Source organism: Muntiacus reevesi, chromosome 9 (genome assembly GCF_963930625.1).
Source record: "Muntiacus reevesi chromosome 9, mMunRee1.1, whole genome shotgun sequence".
Classification (NCBI taxonomy): Eukaryota; Metazoa; Chordata; class Mammalia; order Artiodactyla; family Cervidae; genus Muntiacus; species Muntiacus reevesi.
In genome coordinates, this window is record NC_089257.1 from 83,822,963 (window position 1) to 83,847,835 (window position 24,873).

The 24,873-nt window shown below is 38.1% G+C and overlaps 1 protein-coding gene across 2 annotated transcripts; it reads left to right on the forward strand.

Moving 5' to 3' along the window:
• The first annotated feature begins 204 nt into the window (after positions 1-204).
• BIRC3 (baculoviral IAP repeat containing 3) lies at positions 205-17,915 on the forward strand. Of its 2 annotated transcripts, none has more exons than XM_065943928.1 (9): positions 205-328; positions 2,946-6,165; positions 6,274-6,373; positions 7,982-8,060; positions 9,999-10,047; positions 11,615-11,857; positions 16,576-16,830; positions 17,081-17,122; positions 17,236-17,915. In XM_065943928.1, the coding sequence occupies exons 2-9, from the start codon at positions 5,316-5,318 to the stop codon at positions 17,427-17,429; spliced, it is 1,812 nt and encodes a 603-aa protein (XP_065800000.1). In that variant the 5' UTR covers positions 205-328; positions 2,946-5,315; the 3' UTR covers positions 17,430-17,915. The 2 variants fall into 2 exon arrangements, with proteins under 2 accessions (XP_065800000.1, XP_065800001.1); XM_065943929.1 differs by lacking the exon at positions 205-328 and adding an exon at positions 405-598.
• The last annotated feature ends 6,958 nt before the right edge of the window (positions 17,916-24,873 follow it).

The following is a 24,873-nucleotide window of genomic DNA, read 5'->3' on the forward strand; positions in this document are numbered from 1 at the left end:
TGGGTCATGGAAATCCCCGAGTGGGTCTGCCAGGCCACTGATTAAGGGGAAGTGTGTGTGGTTATTACCGTTGGAGTTCCCCTAAGACTTCAGAGGAAAGCACCAGCTCACAAGCAAACCGCTGGGAGGAGTGCGGGACGCGGGGAGCGGGGAAGGGGTGGGGAAGGGGCGGGGCGGGGTGGGGGTGGGGAAGACGGTTAAAAGGCCGCGGGAGCCTCCGGCCCGCCCCGAACGGCGGGGGCGACGGGTGGCGCCCGCCAGGTCTCGGCCGGCACATCCCCTCTGGCGCGCACCGGCGCGGGGCGGCAAGCCGGCGAGCAGGACTGCGGTGAGTGAGCGTGCGCGCGCGCGTGCGCGCGACCCCCCGGGACGCCGCGCGGGAGGGGGCCGCGTCTGCGGCTCTTCCGGGGTCTCGCGAGCCGGCGCGGGATTAGAGTGCGAGCCCGGGCGGCCCTGACTGGCGCGGCCGCGCTCCTCAGGCGGGTTTCCTCAGGCCGGTCCCCGCCGCCGCCGCCGCCCAGACTTGCCCTCCAGCTCTGGGGGCCGCTGGCTTTGGCCCTGCTTCGCCGACACTCGCTTTCCTTCCGCCTTCTGCCAGGTGTGCAGTTCCTGTTTTCCTTTTGCCGTGAGTCAGTGGAAGTGGGGGGGGTGTTTGACAGTTTTAATGGATGGCCGGAAGGTATCACTGCAGGAGGGCATGGCGACCCACTCCCGAGTTCTCGCCTGGAGAATCCCCTGGACAGAGGAGCCTGGAGAGCCACAGCCATGGGGTCGCACAGAGCCGACTGGACTGAGCGACTAAGCCCAAGAGGTGTCACTGTCCTCAGTCGGTGCCAGACAGAGGAGTGTTCCCAAGTGGTGGCAGGAAAGAGCCGATTTTTGGTGTTTTCCTGGTAATCGGCCTGGAAATCCTGTAGTGCTCTTAATCTAGTTATTAAAGTGCTGGAGATATTTACCTGATGCTAAACTAACAGTATTATTAACTTTGTCATTATTTTTTGCTAACATTAGATGTTTCTAAGACCTAGTGTACTCAAAGACTCTCTAAAAAGACTTGACATGTGTCCTTCAGGTTTTTCACAGTCCTACGAAGCAGTTGCCATATTTATCTCCACTGACAATGAGAAAACTCTGGGCTCAGGGAGATTTACTTGCCCAAGATCACACCTCTGGTATGGGGAGACTGATGAGTATTGGAAACCGAAGATATCTGACTCCAAAGCCTGTACTAAACCATCACCTAGCAGACTTTGTAGTCATTAATGTAAAATTGATGTCCTTAATACCATGCAGATGAGGGTGCTGCGGTCCTTGAGGGGCTCAGGCAAGTTTGCTGACATTGACTTCTCAACAGAAACTGTCTTCATTGTATGCCAGACTGGATGGATGTGGGGCTAGGAGGATTGATACAGAGCTGCAGCACAGTTCTGCTGTGAAGGAGACCGCAGACTAGGGGGTGATGATTTAGGTACTTAGTTGTGTCCAACTCTTGCGACCCCATGGACTGTAACCTGCCAGGGTCTTCTGTCCATGGGATTCTCCAGGCAAGAATACTGGAGTGGGTTGTCCTTTCTTTCTCCAGGGGATCTTCCCGACCCAGGAATGGAACCCGGGTCTCCTGCATTGCAAGCTGATTCTTTACGGACTGAGCTAGAGACAAAAGGCACACTTAACCTCCAGTATCAGAGACTTGGATGTGCTAAGTGTCCAAGAGGAAAGAGATATCCAGTATCCCTGGCATTAGGGAGATTGCCCACTAGAAGTGAAGAGTGAGAAGAGGTGTGATTGGGGTTGAGCCAATCTGAGAAGTAACCACTAGAAAGGAAAGAGGAATTCCAAGAGAGAAGCCAAGGAACTAGAACATTTGTTAGAGGAAGTGGGCCCCAGTGGCAGGTGTGAAAAATTCCACTGGTTTTGGGAAAGAAGCCATTGGTGTTACTCATATTGAGAGTGGTTTTCCCCAGGCATAGAAAACAAACTTACTGCTACCAAAAAGGAAGAAGGGGGAGGGATAAATTAGGAAGATAGGATTGACATATACACACTAACTCTCTCTCTGTGAAATCAACAAGGACCTCCTGTATAGCACAGGAAACTATACTCATTATTTGTAATAAACTATAAAGGAAAAGAAACTCTGTATCAGAGTGCCAAATGGGAGAGCATGTACCCTCCCCAAAGGGTGCAGCCACTGCTTAGCACTAGCTTATTGTTGCCATCCAGGAATGTATACCTAGCATAGTGAGATCTTTTGATATTTTTATGAGAGCATTGGGATCTAGAATGTCATGGGATCTCTTACTTTTTTTTTTTGGCCCTTCCACGTAACATGCAGGATCTTAATTTCCTGTCCAGGGACTGAACCCTTGCCCCGTTTAGTGGAAGTGTGGAGTCTTGACCACTGGGGAAGTCTGGAATTTCTCTTACTTACAAAAGGTGTTGATAATTAACTAAAACATTGAAAAATACAGTGATATTTTCCCAGGAAAAGTCTTACTTGGAAGGCTGGTGGAATTCAAATGAGGCATACAGATTAATTAACAGCACTGTTTCAATGTTAATTTCCTGGTTTCTTTAGTTACACTATGGTTATATAAGATACTAATTTGAAGGAAGTTGAGTGCAGGATGTGGAAACTCTTACGTTTACAAGTTTTCTCTCTATATAAATCAATTTAAAAGTGAAAAGTTTAAAAAATTAGTGAAATGCTGGAGTCTAATTCTGTGCAAGCCAAACATAATACCTCTGCTGGCCACCAATCTGAGGCCTCTGGTTTTCATCTGGGAATTTTTGGCCTCTACAGTGGCTAGTACACCAACTTGTGTATGGTAGACATTCAGTAAATACTAGTGCTTTGCTTTGGAAAAAATGTTTACAAAGTGATAATGGTGTAACATCTATGAATTATTTGACTTTTAAAACTGTCTTTTTTTTTTTTTAAACAGGTTTTACAAGAGAGAGGAACTGTTCTACTTCTAGATTTTTTTTCCAGTTTTTTCTATAAATCAAAACATCTGAAAATGGAGGCCTAAAACTCTTAAAAGGGACTTAGTCTGATCTGAGGGAGGTAGTTTTGTGCATGAATAAACAAAGTAGATAACTGGAGTTTTTGGTATCCAAAGAATGTTAATTTAAAAAATATGATCTAGTTATAAAAGGTATAATTACACAGTAATAATAGGTTTGATTTTGAATTTGACTTGTGGATATAGAGAAATGATTGTAGCCGAGACATATTGTTGAAGTACTTTTTTTCAAAGTTGGCCAGGCAGTTTCCTACTGGCTGCTGTGTAGAATAGAAAAAAATTGTACCTGTGTTTGGTAAAGATTTAAAAATGAATGACAGTTATCTAGAACAAAGAGTTAATATTCAGCCTTCTGCTAAGTTAGAGAAATATGCATATAAAACCTTTGGCATGTTAAAAGATTTCTGCAGTGACAAAGAAATGTCAAAACCAAAACTTTTTGATAGGTACAACAAAATAAGAGTAAGTGTGAAAGATAAACGTGATGATTGGTAAAGAAATTAACCATTTCTAAGCCTATCGATATTTTGAAAGTCAAAAATTTAGTTTGTTCAAATGGGTTGTTATCTCTGAGAATAATTAGAACGAGAGTGATGGGTGGATTGTTACTTTTTGCTAAGTGAACAAACTTAATTCAGAAAGAAACACACACAGAGATAGTAGTAACAACACACAGAGACAGTGATAACACCAAGAGTTTTATATTTCAAAATAACACAAATAATATACATTTTATAACAATGTGTAAAATTATTGACTAGTGAAAGGAATACTGAAGTTAAACAGAATAATTCACCTTTGAGGGAAATAATCACTGGTATTGAGATGTTTCTGATGCCACCTGGAAGGAAAGCATTGAAGTCTGCAGTAAAAAGCCTCAATATATGTAAGACCCAGGAAACATGCTTGCAAATCACTTCTGGAAGAACCATGATGACTTGTTTATTGGTCATTACTGATACTATTGATGTAGACCTGCCTACTGGTAGCTAGTCTTAATTGAGAAATTCTGAATTTTGAGGTCTCTGCTGTTCAGAAGAAGTGGATTGTAACAAAGTAAATTTATTATGTTTTGTCAGGATAAATTCTGGTTCAAGGTGTGCTATCTGTGAAATAGTTTCTGACCAAAGTCAAATTTTTTTAATTCTTTTTTTTTTTTAGTTTATTATCCATCTTAGCTTGGAGACTCAGCACTCTGACTTTTGACCGTTTTTAAAAATAAATTCATTATCAGGAGATTTGATGTTGGCTCTCCACAGCATGGAGCTGAGCCTAAAAGATCAAATGAGCAAATATACTCATCTCTGATAGTTTATTTGAAATGGAATGTTTAATTTGCTAAGATCTAGAGGCATCACTATGACTCAGCAGTCAGGTACCTATCTATGGAAGTAATTATTATTAAATAAATCTTAAAACCAGGTCTTAAGATCTGTGAGCCAATTCTGATACTACTTCAGTTCTTCATCTGGAAGAAAATTTTGAATTGTTTTGTTCTCCCTATTAAAATGGTTGTAGAAAGAAAAATTAATTAATTTGAGTAAGATTTAGGATATACTGCATTTCACTGAATCTAAGATATCATCGTTTGTAAAGCATGCCATTATTTTATGTACCTTCTAGAAATAAAAATCCTGTTAATTAAAATGTGAAATGCCATTGATTGTAAGATACCTCTCCATAACAGAGATATTGAAACATGTGCCTTAGAATCAGTGAAATATAATAATCCATTCTTTTCTTCTTTTGAGTTAGGTTTTACACTTTCTTTTCCCTGGCTCCAAAATTTCACAATTAAAAGCAGAATAAGTATAATTTGAATATTTTTGTGTATATGGGACATTTAAGCAGCATAGCTTTCTGCCAAAACAAACTATGTGAGACATTTTATCTTCAGGCTGACTGAATGTCACTGAAGCATACTAGTGGAGAGGGTGACCTACCTGTGGAGACACTGGACACAAAATGGCATATTGACGACCTAACGCATTCTACATTTTTATGAAGGTTTTCATTTTCATCACAAGGTACTGTGTAGCATCATGTTTACATTGTATATATCAAGAGTATGCAGAGGTGCAAGTTGTACATAACTGTCCCTAAAAATGTATCAGTATAGGATTTAGAATCTTGCCATGCTGTAATCCTAAATGCATAGAAGAAAAAAGAATGAAAGATTTCCTGTTCTAAGTGTTCAGCCTAGTACTAAAATGAATAAAATCAAAAGCCATGCACAAAACTACCTCCCCAGAGAAAGACTAGTCCCTTTTCCTCCCCATCCATTTCATTATGAACATAGTAGAAAATAGCGTATTCTTATCAAATTTGATGAAGAGTGCCAACATGTTTGAACTGAAGTATGACTTTTCATGTGAGCTCTACCGAATGTCAACATATTCAACTTTCCCCGCCGGTGTTCCTGTCTCAGAAAGGAGTCTTGCTCGTGCTGGTTTTTATTACACTGGTGTGAATGACAAAGTCAAATGCTTCTGTTGTGGACTGATGCTGGATAACTGGAAACAAGGAGACAATCCTATTGAAAAGCATAAAAAGTTGTATCCTAGCTGTAGCTTTGTTCAGAATCTAAATTCAGTTAGCGTTTCAGGAGCCTCTTCTCAGCCTACTTTTCCTTCGTTAACAAATTCCACACATTCACTACTTCCCAGTTTGGAAAACAGTGGCTACTTCAGTGGCTCTTATTCAAGCTTTCCATCAAATCTTTTAAACTCTGGACCAAATCAAGATTTTTCTGCCTTGAGGATAAGTTCCTACCCTTGTGCAATGAATACTGAAAAAGCCAGATTACTTACCTTCCAGATGTGGCCGTTGACTTTTCTGTCACCGACAGACCTGGCAAAAGCAGGCTTTTACTACATAGGGCCTGGAGACAGAGTGGCTTGCTTTGCCTGTGGTGGAACATTGAGCAATTGGGAACCAAAGGATGATGCTATGTCAGAACACCTGAGACATTTCCCCAGCTGTCCGTTTTTAGGAAATCAGCTCCAAGGCACTTCAAGGTACACTGCTTCTAATCTGAGCATGCAGACATATGCAGCCCGCATTAAAACATTCTGCAGCTGGCCCTCTAGTGTTCCAGTTCATCCTGAGCAGCTTGCAAGTGCAGGTTTTTATTATGTGGGTAAGAAGCTTAACCTGATAATTAAAAAAATATTCAACATGTTTATCTTATACATTTTAGTGGTAAAATTATATGGATTCATAAGTTTTGGTCCAAAATTAATTTTAGGTCACAGTGATGATGTGAAATGCTTTTGCTGTGATGGTGGACTGAGGTGTTGGGAATCTGGAGATGATCCATGGGTGGAACATGCCAAGTGGTTTCCACGGTAATTGTTTTGAGATTTTCTATGCACATGTGTGTAAGATGAGTTTTATGTGTGTAACTTAATCAACTGTTACTTTAGTCTGTCTTTGTTTAAAAAATACATTTGTGAATAAATTTAGGGAAGCTTACTAGAAAAATAACTGCTTAAAAAGTTTTGGTGGAAATTTAAGATAAATAGTTCAGGATTTCTTTGTGTGTGTAATTAATATATATATGTATATATTAAAATAACATGCTCATTATAAACCCAAGTCACATATTACAGGAAAGTACAGAGAGAAAAAATTTAAATGTTGAGAAATCTCACCACCTAAAGATGACCACAGTTACCATTTTCATGAACATCCCTCCAGAGACATCTCAAATGTATAAAATTTTATATAAATTAGATATATATACTATTTTGAAACTTTTCAGTCAACGTTATATCTTGAACATATTTCCACTTGAACACTCAATAATATTAATTACCTATTACCAGGCACTGTTGTAGATATTTAATATAGTTGGTTGAACAAAATCAAAACTCCTGGTTTCATATGCTAAACTTATAGCAGGAGAAATCAAGCAATTAATACAAGCTTCATAATTAAATTATATAGCATGTTGGAATATAATAAGTGCTTTGGGTAAACAGAAAAAAAGAGAGATGGATGAAGGAGATCAGAAGTACCAGGCTGATTGCAAAATGAAACAGAGTCATCAGGATAATTATAGATCCATTTCATCTGTTTTGGTCACTGCATAACATTTTGCTGTCATGTCTTTTGATTATTCCATGCTTGCTTTCACTCCTTTTTAAATTGAAATCAGGTAGCCTTTAATTATATTTTTAATGGTCTTCTAATATTTATTAATGTTGATTACTAAATGTTTACATTATATAAGTTTTTAATACTAGTCTTCCCTTGTAACAACTTTGCACTCCCCAAATATTTCAGATTTCAAAAATTATGAAGATTAAAAAGAATACCTTTAAAAAACATAGACGTATTTAAAAAGTGCTGCTAGCTTTCTATTGTGGTAATTTTGTGAATATATAAAGAACTGATAATTTTGCTGTGATTGAGTCATGAATTCATTTTGTACTTAAATTCAATAATGGATATATATTATATAGGAACTTCCAAACTTGTGAATGTCTGACATACTAGAAAATGTTGTTCATCTTCCTCATTCTTTCTCTTTGTATATTTTCAGCCTTTAAACATACATACATACATACAGCATCATTTATTAGGGAACTTTCTACCTTGTCTCCTTGTTATTAGTGTTCAGAGTGTTTTTAGAAATCTTGGAAGTTGAAAAGAGCAGCTGGGAACTCGGAATGGAGACAGCCTTGCTTCTCTCAGTAGACTCGAGAGCCTCAGGACCTCTACCTGCCTCAGCCTTGGCTGATTACCAGTTACAGCCCTCCTCTTGCTGATAAATTGCTTTTGACTGCATTATCTCTTACCACTTCCTATATGCTAAATGAATAGTCAAGTGGTTATAATTATGCTTATGTTCATTTGAAATATTTACCAGGCTACAAATGGTCAGATTAAAATAACCAGATTTAAATTTGTTTAAATTGAAATAACCAGATTTAATTTTGTTTACATTTTAGGTGTGAGTACTTAATACAAATTAAAGGACAAGAGTTCATCAGTCGAGTTCAAGCCAGTTACCCTCATCTACTTGAACAGGTAAGGGACAGTTTTTTAAAATCATTTGTTAAATTGACTTTCTGACAAATTGTTTTCTGATAATTACAGAGAGTAGATTTTAGTGAAAAGATAAGAATCACTTTAAAAATACACTTTCTTTTTTCAACACCCAGCATGATCTTAGAGAGTGCTCACTTTAGTTTAGTTCAGTCGCTCAGTCGTGTCCGACTCTTTGTGACCCCATGAACCGCAGCATGCCAGGCCTCCGTGTCCATCACCAACTGCCGGAGCCTACCCAAACTCATGTCCATTGAGTTGGTGATGCCATCCAACCATCTCATCCTCTGTTGTCCCCTTCTCCTCGTGCCCTCAATCTTTCCCAACATCAGGGTCTTTTCCAATGAGTCAGCTCTTTACATCAGGTGGCCAAAGTATTGGGGTTTCAGCTTCAACATCAGTCCTTCCAGTGAACACCCAGGATTGATCTCCTTTAGGATGGACTGGTTGTATCTCCTTGCAGTATAGGGGAATCTCAAGAGTCTTCTCCAACACCACAGTTCAAAAGCATCAATTCTTTGGCGCTCAGCTTTCTTTATAGTCCAGCTCTCACATCCATACATGACTACTGGAAAAACCATAGCCTTGACTAGACGGACCTTTGTTGGCAAAGTAATGTCTCTGCTTTTTAATATGCTGTCTAAATTGGTCATAACTTTGCTTTCAAGGAGTAAGCGTCTTTTGATTTCATGGCTGCAGTCACCATCTGCAGTGATTTTGGAGCCCAAAAAAATAAAGTCAGCCACTGTTTCCCCATCTGTTTGCCATGAAGTGATGGGACCAGATGCCATGATCTTAGTTTTCTGAATGTTGAGTTTTAAGCCAACTTTTTCACTCTCCTCTTTCACTTTCATCAAAAGGCTCTTTAGTTCTTCACTTTCTGCCATAAGGGTGGTGTCATTTGCATATCTGAGGTTATTGATATTTCTCCCGGCAATCTTGATTCCAACTTGTGCTTCCTCCAGCCCAGCGTTTTTCATGATGTACTCTGCATATAAATTAAATAAGCAGGGTGACAATATTCAGCCTTGACGTACTCCTTTTCCAATTTGGAACCAGTCTGTTGTTCCATGTCCAGTTCTAACTGTTGCTTCCTGACCTGCATACAGGTTTCTCAAGAGGCAGGTCAGGTGGTCTGGTATTCTCATCTCTCAGAATTTTCCACAGTTTATTGTGATCCACACAGTCAAAGGCTTTGGCATAGTCAATAAATAGTAGAGAGTGCTACTCTTTGGATAACAGCAGATCCAAAATTAGAAACCTTCTGAAAAATAATATTTAAGTTATGTTTCTGAATATTACTCTAATAAAGTTGTAATAAATTAAATTACTTGAGGAAAAAATTGACTAGGTAGTAGCATTTAAGTTACACTCTATATCACCATGATGATGTTATATATTATATATATATATTTATATACTCTCTCTATATATATTTGTATATTATATAAACTTTTCTTAAAAGGATTTGAAGAAGATAATTGTATTGCTCTTTCTAATCTTCCCAGAAAAGCAAATAAGAACTTACAGAATAGCTTGAGAGTCAAATACTCCTAGCCACGGTCAATGGAACTAATATTAGATCCAGCTTATCCCAAGGAAATACCCAGAAAATGGAAGATCTTTGGGATAATAGGTTAACAATGATTGTCTGGTAGATCACTGAAAAGGTATAACCCTTTTTGTGCCTTATTGAAAATGAGTTTTATTTGTTAATACATATACACATGAAGAAAGTCTTACTAGTTTATGGCCTACAGAATTGCTGTTGAATGTAAATAAAATTCTGCTTTTGACATAAAAAGCCATGTTGCCAATAAACAAGTTGGTTTGCAATAAATTGAATAAGTCTCTTGATTAATTTTTATTGCAATGAACAAGATAAAATTTACATTTTAATTTATGTACCTTTTTTTGTAGCTGTTATCTACTTCAGACAATCCAGAAGATGAAAATACAGAGTCACCAAGTATGTATACTAATAATAATTGCTACATTTAAATATTAGGACCATTTGATACTGTTAAGATTGAAAGTTGATAATTACGTTATATACATTTATGTTATGATTTATAATTTACAGTGAATTTTCAAATACACATAATATTTTTTAAACCTTAGTGCATATCATAATTGCCTGAGGAACTCCAAAAATATACAGATTTCTAGTCTCACTTTAACCCTACTGAATCAAATCACAGTATCTAAAAGTGGGGCTTGACTGTCTCTAGTTTTAACAAACTGCATACATCCAGTTTTCAGACCAGTGTTGGAATAGGTGCACTATGACATTAGATTGCATACATATTATTTCTATGAAATGGAGAGAGTAGAAAATAATATTCCCAATTTTTCAATAAGGACTTGGAAGCTCCGAGAGGTTAAGTGACCTGTCCATCACCTCAACCTAAAAGATGATAGAGCCAATATTTGAGTAAGCCCTTCTCCATTATCTAGTGTTAAATTCAATTCAATAAATATTTGTTGCGCTTCTGCTGTTCTGAGAAATGAATAAAGAACAGGATAAATGTAACACCTGTTCTCTTGAGCTACTAGTCTGAGGGATACAGGAAAATACTCGGATAGGATAATGGTGCAAAAAATAAAGTAGGCTCTGAGAGCACATATGGGACAATTAGCCCAGACTTGGAAGATCAGAAAAGCCTTTCCAGAAGAAGTATTTGTCTTAAAACAGAAGCATACTGAAGAATGAAAGTTAACCAAGTAACAAAGGGAGGAAAAGAATATTCTCGGCAGAGAGAACAGCACATGAAAGACTTAAGTGACAAAGGAGAACAGGCACATTAGAAGAACTGAACAAACTTTTGTATGGATAGAAGTAGGATTTGTGAACAGATAAATGAATGAGACAGGCTGGCTTAACAGTGGTCAGCACAATAGGCAGAATTTGACCCAGCAGCTGTCAGTTTGTCACTTCTGGGCTAGAAGGCAAATGAGTAAGTGGCAAGTGATGAGGCTGAAGGGATTAGGGTCCATATTGTGTAAGATCTTATAAGGCACAATTGAATGTTACCTTAAAAGCAAAGGAATTGTGGATGGAATTGATAGAAATTCAGATTTGTGGTTTTAAAAAGTCATTCTGATTACAATATTGAGAATAAATTAGATAGGAACAGTATTGTAGAAGGCTACTGCAGTAATAGGGATGAGTGATGACAATTGGCCTATTTCAAAATTATATAAAACATTTTTAATTTAGAAAGCTCATTTGTTCATTCAACTTGGGGAAAAAAGAATCTCAATACTGGTTGGGATGATCCACCAGCACCAACATTCTATTTCTTTCTCCCACTTATAGTTATGCCAGATAATGCATATTTTGTATCTGAATACAATGTTCCATATTCCTATTTTAGTGACTGAACATGTATATCATTATTTTAAATTTACGAAAGGTAGTACAAAAATAGTACCTGCATATTTTCTGGGCCTTATGTTTTTGATATTGTAACAAATTGCAATTAAGAATATATACAAACTCTCCCATAATGTGTTAAATTCCTTATTTCATATAGTTATTCATTTTGGACCTGGAGAAAACCATTCAGAAGATTCAGTCATGATGAATACACCTGTGGTTAAAGCTGCTTTGGAAATGGGATTTAGTAGAAGGCTGGTAAAGCAGACAGTTCAGAGTAAAATCCTAATAACTGGAGAGAATTATAAAACCATCAGTGATCTTGTATTAGATTTACTTAATGCAGAAGATGAAATAAGGGAAGAGGAGAAAGAAAGAGCAACTGAGGAAAAAGAATCAGGTACACATATTTATTTATAGTCTCTATTCCCATAAGGATGCCACTGTATATGGTTTTTTTTTTTGTTTTTTTTTTTTTTTGTATATGTTACTGACAATATACTCACTAATCCAATTGGATTTTAAGTTCAGTCTTCTACGTTTGAATTCTGCAAACTTTCTTCACATTAAAATATATTTGATTGCTTATTAGTAAATTGAAATTGTATATATTGAGTGAAAGCAAATTTTCCTGCCTTTGCTTAATTTCTGTTTTTACTCTGAATAATTGACTGTGTATATAACTATTCATGGCACATTAAAAAAAAAGTTTTGTTTTTTTAAAAATGTTTGGCTGCACTGGGTCTTCCTTGCTGCACGTGGGCTTCTAGTTGTGGTGCCTGGCTTCTCGTTGCAGTGTCTTCTCCTCTTGTGGAGCCTGGACTCTGTGGCACTCGAGCTTCAGCAGTTGTAGCTCTCGAGCTTCAGAGTGCATGTGTAGTAGTTGTGGTGTGCAGGCTTAGTTGCTCCTTGGCGTGGGCCGTCTTCCCAGACCAGGGGTTGGACCAGCGTCCTCGGCACCACAGGTGGATTCTTAACCGCTGGCCCACCAGGGAAGCCATGGCACAGTTTTGATCCCAGACTAGATGCTCACTCCTCGTTGCTGTAAATTGGGATGGGATCAGGGACAACTGTTAATAGTAGCATAACAGTGTGTCTCAACCTCTGCCTAAAAAGTAATGTACAAATTATCATTAAGTTTCCTATTTGCCCACACAAGATCTGAGTTCCCCTTTGGAGTGTCTTAGTGCCGGGATACTGTTTCACATTCTCTCAAGACAAGTTGCCTATGACCTTACCTGCTAGCCATGTGTTCTCCTTGTTACCTCTGGTCTGTTGCTTTTCAGAAAACCCTCTCTTCTCATCATCTTCATTCTCATCTGGTTGCTCTGCTTCCATCATCACTTTGGCCTGGACAAGGAGAAATGTTGATCTCCCCTTTGCCACTCTTTCTGAAGCGTGGACTAGATCCAGGAGTCCTTTCAACACAGCCGAAAACAGACTACAACTCTTAACAAGCTCTTACTGGAGATTTAGGAATCACAGAAGGACATTATATCACACATGGCAATTAACAGCTATAACTGTATGTGTGCTCTCTTGTGCTCCTTATCCCCATTCTCATGAATCTCTCTGCTTAGCTCCTGATTCATCTCTTTGTAGCTCTGGCCAGTTTACACAAATGACTAGGAAAGTCTCAAGCAAGACTCAGTTCAGTTCAGTTCAGTCGCTCAGTCATGTCCGACTCTTTGCGACCCCGTGGACTATAGCACACCAGGCCTCCCTGTCCATCACCAACTCCCAGAGCTTGCTCAAACTCAATTCTATTGAGTCGGTGATGCCATCCAACCATCTCATTCTCTGTCATCCCCTTCTTCTCCTGCCTTCAATCTTTCTCAGCATCACGGTCTTTTCAAATAAGTCAGTTCTTCGCATCAGGTGGCCAATGTGTTGGAGTTTCAGCTTCAACATCAATCCTTCCAATAAATGTTCAGGACTGATTTCCTTTAGAATGGACTAGTTGGATCTCCTTGCAGTCCAAGGGACTCTGAAGAGTCTTCTCCAACACCACAGTTCAAAAATATCAATTCTTCGGTGCTCAGCTTTCTTTATAGTTCAACTCTCACATCCATACCCAGCTACTGGAAAAACCATAGCTTTGACTAGACGGACCTTTGTTGGCAATGTACTGTCTCTGCTTTTTAATATGCTGTCTAGGTTGATCATAACTTACCTTCCAAGGTGCACGCATCTTTTAATTTCATGGCTGCAGTCACCATCTGCAGTGATTTTGGAGCCCCCCAAAAGAAAGCCTATCACTGTTTCCATTGTTTGCCCATCTGTTTGCCATGAAGTGATGGGACCAGATGCCATGATCTTAGTTTTCTGAATGTTGAGCTTTAAGTCAACTTTTTCACTCTCGTCTTTCACTTTCATCAAGAGGCTCTTTAGTTCTTCACTTTCTGCCATAAGGGTGATGTCATCTGCATATATGAGGTTATTGATATTTTCCCGGCAATCTTGATTCTAGCTTGTGCTTCATCCAGTCGAACATTTCTCATGATGTACTCTGCATATAAGTTAAATAAGCAGGGTGACAATATTCAGCCTTGACGTACTCCTTTCCCAATTTGGAACCAATCTGCTGTTCCATGTCCAGTTCTAACTGTTGCTTCTTGACCTGCATACAGATTTCTCAGGAGGCCCCCAAATATCCACAAAGCCCAGAATGAGAAAGGTTTTCACCCCTACCCTTGTCCGTGGCCATCTGAGACCTCTTTCTTCCCAGGATGGTTGACTGTGAGATTGTCCCCTCCATTCCTGGATAAATCTACCCCTGGCCAACCCAGATAGACATATCAGATCGTAGTGATACAGCATCCTCTATTTAACAAAGTGTGACTTACTTATTCAGTTGTACATGTCACCAGTATAGCAGTGGTATAGTCCAAATTTATCTTTGCCCAGCCTTACCAAGTTCTCTTTTTCATTTTAAAGGTAAGATAAGGCTTCATGTCCTTCCTGTAGTTGTCATATTCTTAACACTGGTAGTCAGTGAGCAACTGCTCAAAGAAGAGAACACTCATATCCACAACTGTTTAAAAACCCTATGAAGTCTAAAGCCATCCAGCTATAAAATAGTTATTTTTCTTCAAAAAAAAATCAACAGTTTCCAGATGACTCCAAGTCAATGGTATAAGATAACTTGCATTGTCAAAAAGATCTAGTAACTTCTCAGCTCACTGATGTAGCTACAGTACCTCACACAATGTCTGCAGTCTGTGCCCAAGAAATATTTTTTGAATGACAATGAAAATTCTTATGTTTCTGTTACTAATTAATTTCTAGTTTCCCAGAATGCTAGGTGAGTGATTTCTTTACAAATGTGCAATTAAAGAGGCAACTTAGGATATTTTTTTCCAGAATAAAAGAATAGTATGTTTCAAAGATATATTCAAGTCTTTACTTTCTTATAAGCCATAATATAGCCTATGACTTTGAACTGAGACTATTTCCCTCAGTCAGTAGCAGTCTAATTTTGGGAATCTTAAGAATTTCAGAGAACTTATTAGTTTAAATAAAATGTAATTAGAAAAATAAAAAACTTTAAAATGAATATACTTCAATATAAAATTATATTTTAATTTTCTAATATATCGCTACTTCTTAATCATAGATTACTTAACAATATGGTAAATTCTGATTCTTCCATCCCTCTGCTGTAATCTACTTCAAACTTCTTTGTTCCTACTGCTCTTTAAATTGCTGAACCCTGATCGTTTATTTATTCAGCAGGTATGTGTTGAACATTGACATTTTACTGTTTTGTTCACTGTTTTGTTCATTTCACTGTTTTGTTCATTTTCTCATTTATTTTCAGAGCTTCAGTCCTCTTCTAAATGTATATCTTGAGCCTGGACCATCTGACTAGGCACTAGTTAAACAGTGTTCCTTGTTAAATGGTTTTATTTACATGTCCTATTTGATAGAGTCAGAGTTTCTAAAATCTATCAATCATCTCCCCTCAAATAATCCTTCTTTAGACAACTCAACTTCTCTTTTTATTTTGTAGTAAAGCTTAATGGATCATGGTAGAACTATATGATGGTTAATTAACAAACCTAGATTCATAAGTCATATTCCAAAAAGACAATACAATTGCAGAGTTTCAAATATAAAATATTTTACTAGTAGATACAAAATCTAGATTTTTAAGGCGAATACAGTGATCCTTTAGCACAGGAAGGTGTAACAAGTAGGATTTGTTTTTCATAATGTTAGTGGCATTTCCCCATTGTTATAAAATATTGAGCTAATGGTGATATCATGTATAATTTGGGGAAATAATTAATAATTAAATGGAATTTTAAAGAAATTTTTTGGGTAACTGATAATTTAAGAAAAAACCTGTCATTTTAATTCTCTTGATTTTGCCTTTCCCCACTTGGATTAGATTGGATTGAAATTTCAGTTTCATTTGGCTTTAAGGTTTATTTGGTTAAAAGATTAGCAGTATTGCAGAATTGTTGAGAGCAGAGATTATGACACCAAATTGCCTTGGTTTGACTTTTGCTAGTTTTATGTACTTTAGCAATTTACTTACCTCATTGTGCCTCTGTTTTCTCATCTACTAAATAAGGATGCTAGTGAAAGTCACTCAGTCCTGTCCGACTCTTTGTGACTCTATGAACTATACAATTCATGGAATTCTTCAGGCTAGAATACTGGAGTCGGTAGCCTTTCCCTTCTCCAAAAGATCTTCCCAACCCAGGGATCGAATCCAGGTCTCCCACATTGCAAGTGGATTCTTTACTAGCTGAGCCACAAGGGAAGCCCAAGAATACTGGAGTGGATAGCCTATCCTTTCTCCAGCAGATCTTCCCAACCCAGAAATCAAACCGGGGTCTCCTGCATTGCAAGAGGATTCTTTATTGACTGAGCTGGGCTGTGTAAAGATGAAATGAGTTAATACATATGAAGTGCCTATCACAGTGCTCAGCATTAGTTCTTATCATAAGTAGAGTTATTTTCTACTTTGGTACTGCCAAGCTATCTATCAACTTCAGTGCTAACTGATACTGAATTATGGTTGTTTTCTTTCAGTTATATGTGTATATGTGGAAGGAGATTTGTGGGCAGAATTTGAATGTGATTATGTTTGTGTTCTTTTCTATAAAGATGACCTGTCATTAATCCGGAAGAATAGAATGGCACTTTTTCAACATTTGACTTGTGTGTTTCCAATTCTGGATAGTCTCCTAACTGCCAGAGTGATTAGTGAACAAGAACATGATGTTATTAAACAGAAAACACAAACATCTTTACAAGCCAGAGAACTGATTGATACTATTTTAGTGAAAGGAAATGTTGCAGCCACCATATTCAAAAACTCTCTACAAGAAATTGATCCCATGTTATACAAGCGTTTATTTGGTGAGTGCTGAAAAATTACTTTTGAAACTTTCTAGGTCAATTGAAAATATATTAATAATTTATGATTATTGAAAATAACTTAATTTGTAAACTAGTAATTGTACAAAAAGGCTTTCATTGCCTTGACATTATGAAAATTATTTATAGTGTTTGGCCAGAGTCCAAACTGTTAGTTTAAAAACATATATTCTGTGACTGAATATTGTTAACCTTATTTGTAATAGTAATGTTTTTGCTTTTGCTCCCTTAGTGCAACAAGACATAAAATACATTCCTACAGAAAATGTTTCAGGTAAAATATTAATAATTTAAACCAGAAGAAAACATTGTTTTTTATTTTCTTGGCTTTTCATTGGAGGAGAAGCAGCAAATTGCCTTTTATTAACATTTTTTCTCTCTTCTTAGATCTACCAGTGGAAGAACAATTGAGGAGACTACAAGAAGAAAGAACATGTAAAGTGTGTATGGACAAAGAAGTGTCCATAGTGTTTATTCCTTGTGGTCATCTAGTAGTTTGCAAAGACTGTGCCCCTTCTCTAAGAAAATGCCCTATTTGTAGAGGTACAATCAAGGGTACAGTTCGTACATTTCTTTCATGAAGAAGATCTAAAACTCTGTCTAAACTTATACTAGAATTAATGGGTGAAATGTATTATAATTTTAACTTTGATACTGTTTTGGTTTCTTTAAGATTTTTTATTTATCTGCAACTCAGAAGATTTTGTTTTATATAAATATATTTATATAAATATATCTAAAATATGAACATGCATATTTTATATAGCAAGGAATGATGGGCTTTTGTTCTTATGAACAAAATATAGGGATAGCACTGTAAGCACAATTCTAAATTAAAATTTCAGCATTATTGAAATTGTAAGTGATGTAAAATTTAAGCTTTTGAACTGACCTTTCCGAATTTTGCTTATTTTTTAGTTGTATTAAGAATCAGGAACACATTCTCTTGCTTTTTCCATCAATGTCCTATACATAGAAGGTCTTGATATTTGTTGAATGGCTTTTTAGGACATAATGTTTTTGTAAAGAATTCTATGAGGAACATTTTAATAAAGCAATCAAAATTACTGTTGTTCTTGATACCTTCATTTCTATGATATCAGATAGTATACTGATTCCCACGCTCCTTCCATACCTCCCTAAGACCTTTTGAATGTTGAACTCTGCTTTAGATCCCTTTCTGTAAGATGCTTCTTCATTTATACTTGTAGAGCACAGCGGTCAACCACAGCTGGCTTTAATCTATAGGATTTTATAGGATGTCTGAGTCAAAATCAAATATCCTCCCATTAAATTTGTTTATTCATTTGTTGATTTATTCAGGAAGTCTCATGCCTGTCCTGCCTATTGGGAAAGGCCCCTAGTTTTATTCTCACCACTTTGGTATTAATTCTGGGATTTGAGAAGAACACTGGTAGCAGTGTTTGGAATGAACAGCTTGTAAGTCAATTTGTTTTGGTCTGCCAGTGCAGAAAGATTTCCTCCTTTACATTACGTTTTGGTACTCTGTGTGTCCAATTCATAATTCTCTAGCCTTTGTTTCCTGTAGAGTTTTTAGGGCTTTAAAACCAGAAGTGACTCTGTAATTCAGAATAGTCTGGAGAGACAAGCAAAAAAGCCAGTCATCTAAACTAGTTCTAAATGGCTGCTAGAGTTCCGTAGAGAGAAAGCTTAGGAACCAAGTAAGGGGGGAGATTCCGTCTCTTCAGGCTGTTGCTGGGAGGCTGCATATGATGCCGCTGATTTTGCATCTTTGTTGGAATATTTAGTTGGCTAGCCTCATGCTAACCACAGTGTCCTGCAGGGGTACGAGGCTGAATCAGTTGGATTATTGCTTAGATGATTTGTGGTGGTGTTCAGTTGCTCAGTCGTGTCCAACTCTTAGCGACCCCGTGGACTGCAGCACCGCAGGCTTACCTGTCCTTCACTGTCTTCTGTAGCTTGCTCAAACTCATGTCCACTGAGTTAGTGATGCCATTCAACCATCTCATCCTCCGTTGCCCCCTTCTCCTCCTGCCCTCACTCTTTCACAACTCAGAGTCTTTTCCAATGAATTGGGTCTTTGCATCAGGTGGCCGAAGTATTGGAGCTTCAGCATCGGTCCTTCCAGTGAATATTCAGGGTTGATGTCCTTTAGGATTGACTGGTTTGATCTTGCAGTCCAAGGGACTCAAGAGTCTTCTCCAGGACCACAGTTCAAAAGGACCACCATCAAGTCTTCAGCCCTCAGCCTTCCTTATGGTCCAACTCAGCCTTTTAAGATAAACATTTAGATAGTATATACACTTCTGACAGCAGCTATGTTTATATCTAGTTTTTACTGCATGCTGCACTTAATATTTGAACTTTTCCATATCCACTGTGAAAGTCTTGTTCATTTCTCATTTTAGTAGTATATGTATAGCTAACATAACCAAATTATTTATTCAGATATTTTGTTATTACCCTGTTAGTTAAATTGAAAAAAGTTTATTTCAAAGTCACTGTAGATAATAACGTAGTTTCACTTGCTGTTGCCATGTCAGGTATCAGGCATGTTTTTAGATGCTTGACATTCAGTCATTCATCTGATTCCCTCCATCTTCATCCCTCACCCAACCTGGCTTTCCAATTCCCATAACTGAGTAGATAATTTAAACCTCAATATACATTATACACTAAGTGTTACAATTCAGAATTTGCAGTGGGCTTAATTTCTTATTTAGATTATGCTCATTAAACTTCCATCCATTCTTTTTATTCATTTTCTTGTATTACTTGATATTATTAGCCTGTAAATGCCTTTGTGATCACAGGCAATGTTATTCAACCATCTTTACCTTGTTTCGATGGCTTGCACATGATAGTAGACAGTGTGGATGTTTGCTGTGTAAGTTCTAGGCAAAATGAAAGGTTGTTTAAGGGATTCACTGTTTTAGAAGCAACACTGCTGCTGCTGCTGCTGCTGCTAAGTCACTTCAGTCGTGTCCGACTCTGTCCGACCCCATAGATGTCAGCCCACCAGGCTCCCCCACCCCTGGGATTTTCCAGACAACAACACTGGAATGGGTTGCCATTTCCTTCTCCAATGCATGAAAGTGAAAAGTGAAAGTGGAGTTGCTCAGTCATGTTTGACTCTTAGTGACCTCATGGACCACAGCCTACCAGGCTCCTCCATCCATGGGATTTTCTAGGCAAGAGTACTGGAGTGGGGTACCATTGCCTTCTCCAAGAAGCAACACTAGTACCCTTGAAATAGTAGGTCAGGATTACTCATTCTTTTTAAAACTATGCCAATCCCCACCCTTCTAGTCAAGAAGAGATGGGCAAGGTCCAATTTCCCGGGTATGTACTGTGCAAATACAGTAGTAGGTTTTTTTTTCCAAGTTGTGCAATATACCTGCTCTTCATCAGATTCTCACCTGGCCCTGTACAGTTTACAACCTCATTTTCTGCCACTTTTTTCTTGCTCACTATAGCTCAGCTACTTTGGTTTTCTTCAGTTTCTAAACATGGCAGGCTCTTTTGCTTCAGGGTCTTTGACTGGACTGTTCTTTCATTCACTCTTTCCCTGAAAAATTTCTACTCATTCTTCAAGTCTTAGCTTAGATGTTACTTCTTCAGAGAGGCCTTCTCTTACTTCTTACAGCTAGATTATATCCCTTAAACTGTCTCACGACTGAGCGACTGAACTGAACTGAAACTCTTTCCAAAGGCCTCTTTTATTGTTTTATGAAATTTATCACAATTTGTGTTTATACATTTATTTGTGTTGTCATGTTTGTTGTAAAAATTTCCATGAGGAAAGGAACTGTGTGTTTTGTTTGCCATACATGTCTAGCACCTAACTCAGAGCCTGACATAGAATAGGCCCTTACTGAGTGAGTGAATGAATGACTTTCTATGAGCAGGGTTGGGATATGAGAAGGAATTTCTTCCTCCATAATTATCACTGTTGATAAAGTACGAAGGCATAATCATTGGTGTAGAATCATGGGCCAAATTCTGCAGTCCTTTAGATATCAAAGGGAAGTTTTAGAGAAGAGCAATCAACTCAGTTAAAAAAAGATTTATGTAGGAAATGGGACTTGCAATTATTTTCTGAATGATGAAGCAAGGCAATTATTTTCTAGATGATTTCAAGTTTGGAAAGAGCATTTTGAAAAGCTACAAATATGGGCATTAGAATCTTAACAGTAGTTTACATGTACTTGAACTTGCATGTACTAAGTGTCTGTAGACATTATCTCATTAGAGAATCACTGTAACCTAAAAAAGACAGTATATAACACAGGGACTTACAGTGCAAGTTTGGGGTTCAAATTATAGCTGAGTAATCTTGGACAAATTGTTTAACACCTCTGTGCCTCTGAGTGCATCTGTGTGGAATGGGGATAATATACTTGTTGCTATATTATCATCTCATGTCCCGTGATGAGATTAACATCTCATCTCCCATGAGATGTTTCTCATGGGATTGCAGTGAGGATTTAAAGAGCTGATGCTGTAAGATGCCTGGAGTGCTCAACAAATACTAAGTAGATGCTGTTCTTGTTTTTTAAAGATGAAAGAACAGAGGTTTAGAGAGGTTTAGTATATTGCCCAAGGTCTCATAGCTGGTAAGTGAAAGAGTTGGAAGGAGAACTCATACTACTATCAATTGGAAGAGACCTTAGGAGTTCTTTTTTCTTTTTTTTAAATTTATTTTTTAATTGAAGGGTAATTGCTTTACAGAATTTTGTTGTTTCTGTGAAACCTAAACATGAATCAGCCACAGGTATACATATACCCCCTCCCTTGTGAACCCCCCTCCCGTCTCCCTCCCTATCCCACCCCTCTGGGTTGATACGGAGTCCCTGTTTGAGTTTCCTGAGCCAGACAGCAAATTCCCATGAGCTATATATTTTACATATGGTAATGTAAGTTTCCGTGTTACTCTCTCCATACATCTCACCCTCTCCACTCTCCCCATGTCCATAGGTCTATTCTCTATGTCTGTTTCTCCACTGCTGCCCTGTAAATAAATTCTTCAGTACCATTTTTCTAGATTCCATATATATGCATTGGTATACTATATTTATCTTTCTTTTTCTGACTTACTTCACTCTGTATAATAGGCTCTAGGTTCATCCACCTCATCAGAACTGACTTAAATGTGTTCCTTTCTTTGGCCGAGTAATAGTCCATTGTGTATATGTACCACAATTTTATCCATTCATCTGTTGATGGACATCTAGGTTGCTTCCATGTTCTAGCTATTGTAAATAGTGCAGCAATGAACAATGGGATACATGTGTCTTTTCCAATTTGGGTTTCCTCAGCGTATATGCCCAGGAGTGGGATTGCTGGGTCATATGGTGGCTTTATTCCTAGTTTTTTAAAGGAATCTCCATACCATCTTCCATAGTGGCTGTATCGATTTGTATTCCCACCAGCAGTGCCAGAGGTTTCCCTTTTCCCCACACCCTCCCCAGCATTTATTGGTAGACTTTTTGGTGATGGTCATTCTGACTGGTGTGAGGTGATATCTCACTATAGTTTTGATTTGCATTTCTCTAATAATGAGTGATGTTGAGCATCTTTTCATGTGTTTGTTAGCCATCTGTATGTCTTTGGAGAAATGTCTGTTTAGGTCTTTTTCCCACTTTTTGATTGGTTGTTTGTTTTTCTGGTATTGAGTTGTATGAGTTGCTTGTATACTTTGGAAACTAATCCTTTGTCAATTGTTTCCTTTGCTTTTATTTTCTCCCATTCTGAGGGTTGTCTTTTCTATAGTTTATAGTTTCCTTTGCTGTGCAAAAGTTTTTAAGTTTAATCAGGTCCCACTTGTTTACTTTTGTTTTTATTTCCATTACTCTAGGAGGTGGGTCATAGAGGGTCTTGCTTTGATTTATGTCATCGAGGGTTCTGCCTATGTTTTCCTCTGAGAGTTTTATAGTTTCTGGTCTTACATTTAGGTCTTTAATCCATTTTGAGTTTATCTTTGTGTATGGTGTTAGGAAGTGTTCTAAGTTCATTCTTTTACATGTAGCTGTCCAGTTTTCCCAGCACCATTTATTGAAGAGGCTGTCTTTGCCCCATTGTATTTTCTTGCATCCTTTGTCAAAAATAAGGTACCCATAGGTGCATGGGTTTATTTCTGGGCTTTCTATCTTGTCCCATTGGTATATATCTCTGTTTTTGTGCCAGTACCATATTGTCTTGATGACTGTAGCTTTGTAGTATAATCTGAAGTCAGGAAGGCTGATTCCTCCAGCTCCATTCTTCTTTATCAAGACTTCTTTGGCTATTTGGGGGTCTTTTGTGTTTCCATATGAAATGTGAAAATTTTTGTTCTAGTTCTGTGAAAAATGCCATTGTTAATTTGATAGGGATTACAGTGAATCTGTAGATTGTGTTTGGTAGTCTAGTCGTTTTCACAATATTGATTCTTCCTACCTAGGAACATGGACTATCTCTTCATCTGTTAATGTCATCTCTGATTTCTTTCATCAGTGTCTCATAATTTTCTTTGTATAGTTCTTCTGTCTCCTTAGGTAAATTTAATCCTAGATATTTAATTGTTTTTGTTGCAATGGTGAATGGGATTGATTCCTTAATTTCTCTTTCTGATTTTTCATTGTTAGTATATATGTATATATAGTTAGTATATATATGAATGGAGAAGGAAATGGCAACCCACTCCAGTGTTCTTGCCTGGAGAATCCCAGGGATGGGGGAGCCTGGTGGGCTGCCACCTATGGGGTCGCACAGAGTCAGCCACGACTGAAGTGATGCAGCAGCAGCAGCAGTACATAGAAATGCAAGTGATTTCTGTATACTGATTTTGTAGCCTACGACTTTGCTAAATTCACTGACTAGCTCTAGTAATTTTCTGATAGTATCTTTAGGGTTTTCTATGTACAGTACATGTCATCTGCAAACAATGAGAGCTTTACTTCTTTTCTGATCTGGATTCCTCTTATTTCTTTTTCTTCTCTTATTGCTGTAGCTAGGACTTCCAGAACTATGTTGAATAATAGTGATGAAAGTGAACACCCTTGTCTTGTTCCTGATCTTAGGGGGAATGCTTTCAGTTTTTCACTATTGAGAATAATGTTTGCTGTAGGCTTAGGACATATGGCCTTTACAATGTTGAGGTAGGTTCCTTCTATGCCCATTTTTTGAAGAGTTGCAGTGCTGAACTTTGGGTGCTGAATTTTGTCAAAGGCTTTTTCTACATCTATTGAGATTATCATATGGTTTTTATCTTTCAATTTGTTAATATGGTGTATCACGTTGATTGATTTGCATATATTGAAGAATCCTTGCATCCCTGGAATGCATCCCAACTTGATCGTGGTGTATGAGCTTTTTAATGTGTTGTTCAATTCTGTTTGATAAAATTTTGTTGAGGATTTTTGCATCTGTTTTCATCAGTGAGACTGGTCTGTAGTTTTCTTTTTTTGTGTTGTCTTTGTCTGGCTTTGGTATCAGGGTGATGGTGGTCTCATAGAATGAGTTTGGAAGTGTTCCTTCCTCTGCATTTTTTCGGAAGAGTTTTAGAAGAATAGGCATTAGCTCTCCTCCAAATGTTTGATAGAATTCTGTGAAGCCATCTGGTCCTGGACTTTTGTTTTTTTGGGAGATCTTTGATCACAGCCTCAATTTCAGTGCTAAGAATCTGTCCTTGTTTTCTAAGTTATCCATTTTATTGCCATATAGTTGTTCATAAGAGGTGGTGGAGCTGCTTGGCTCACAGGGATTCTGACAGCACCAGGTACTCAGGGGAGTTGCAGTGAGGGCAGCAGGAAATATAGTTCTCTAAAAGTGTATGGCAACCAGTGTTGGCCAGTACACTCCAGTACTCTTGCCTGGAGAACCCCCTGACAGAAAAACCTGGCAGGCCACAGTCCACAGGGTTGCAAAGAGTTGGACACAACTGAAACAACCCTCCGTGCTTAGACACAAGACTTTTTTTTGTCTGTGGCAGCTCTTCCCCGGTGAGGGTTGAGCGTGGTTGAGTGAGGATCCTGGCAGCACCAAGTGTGCAGGGACACGGCCTGC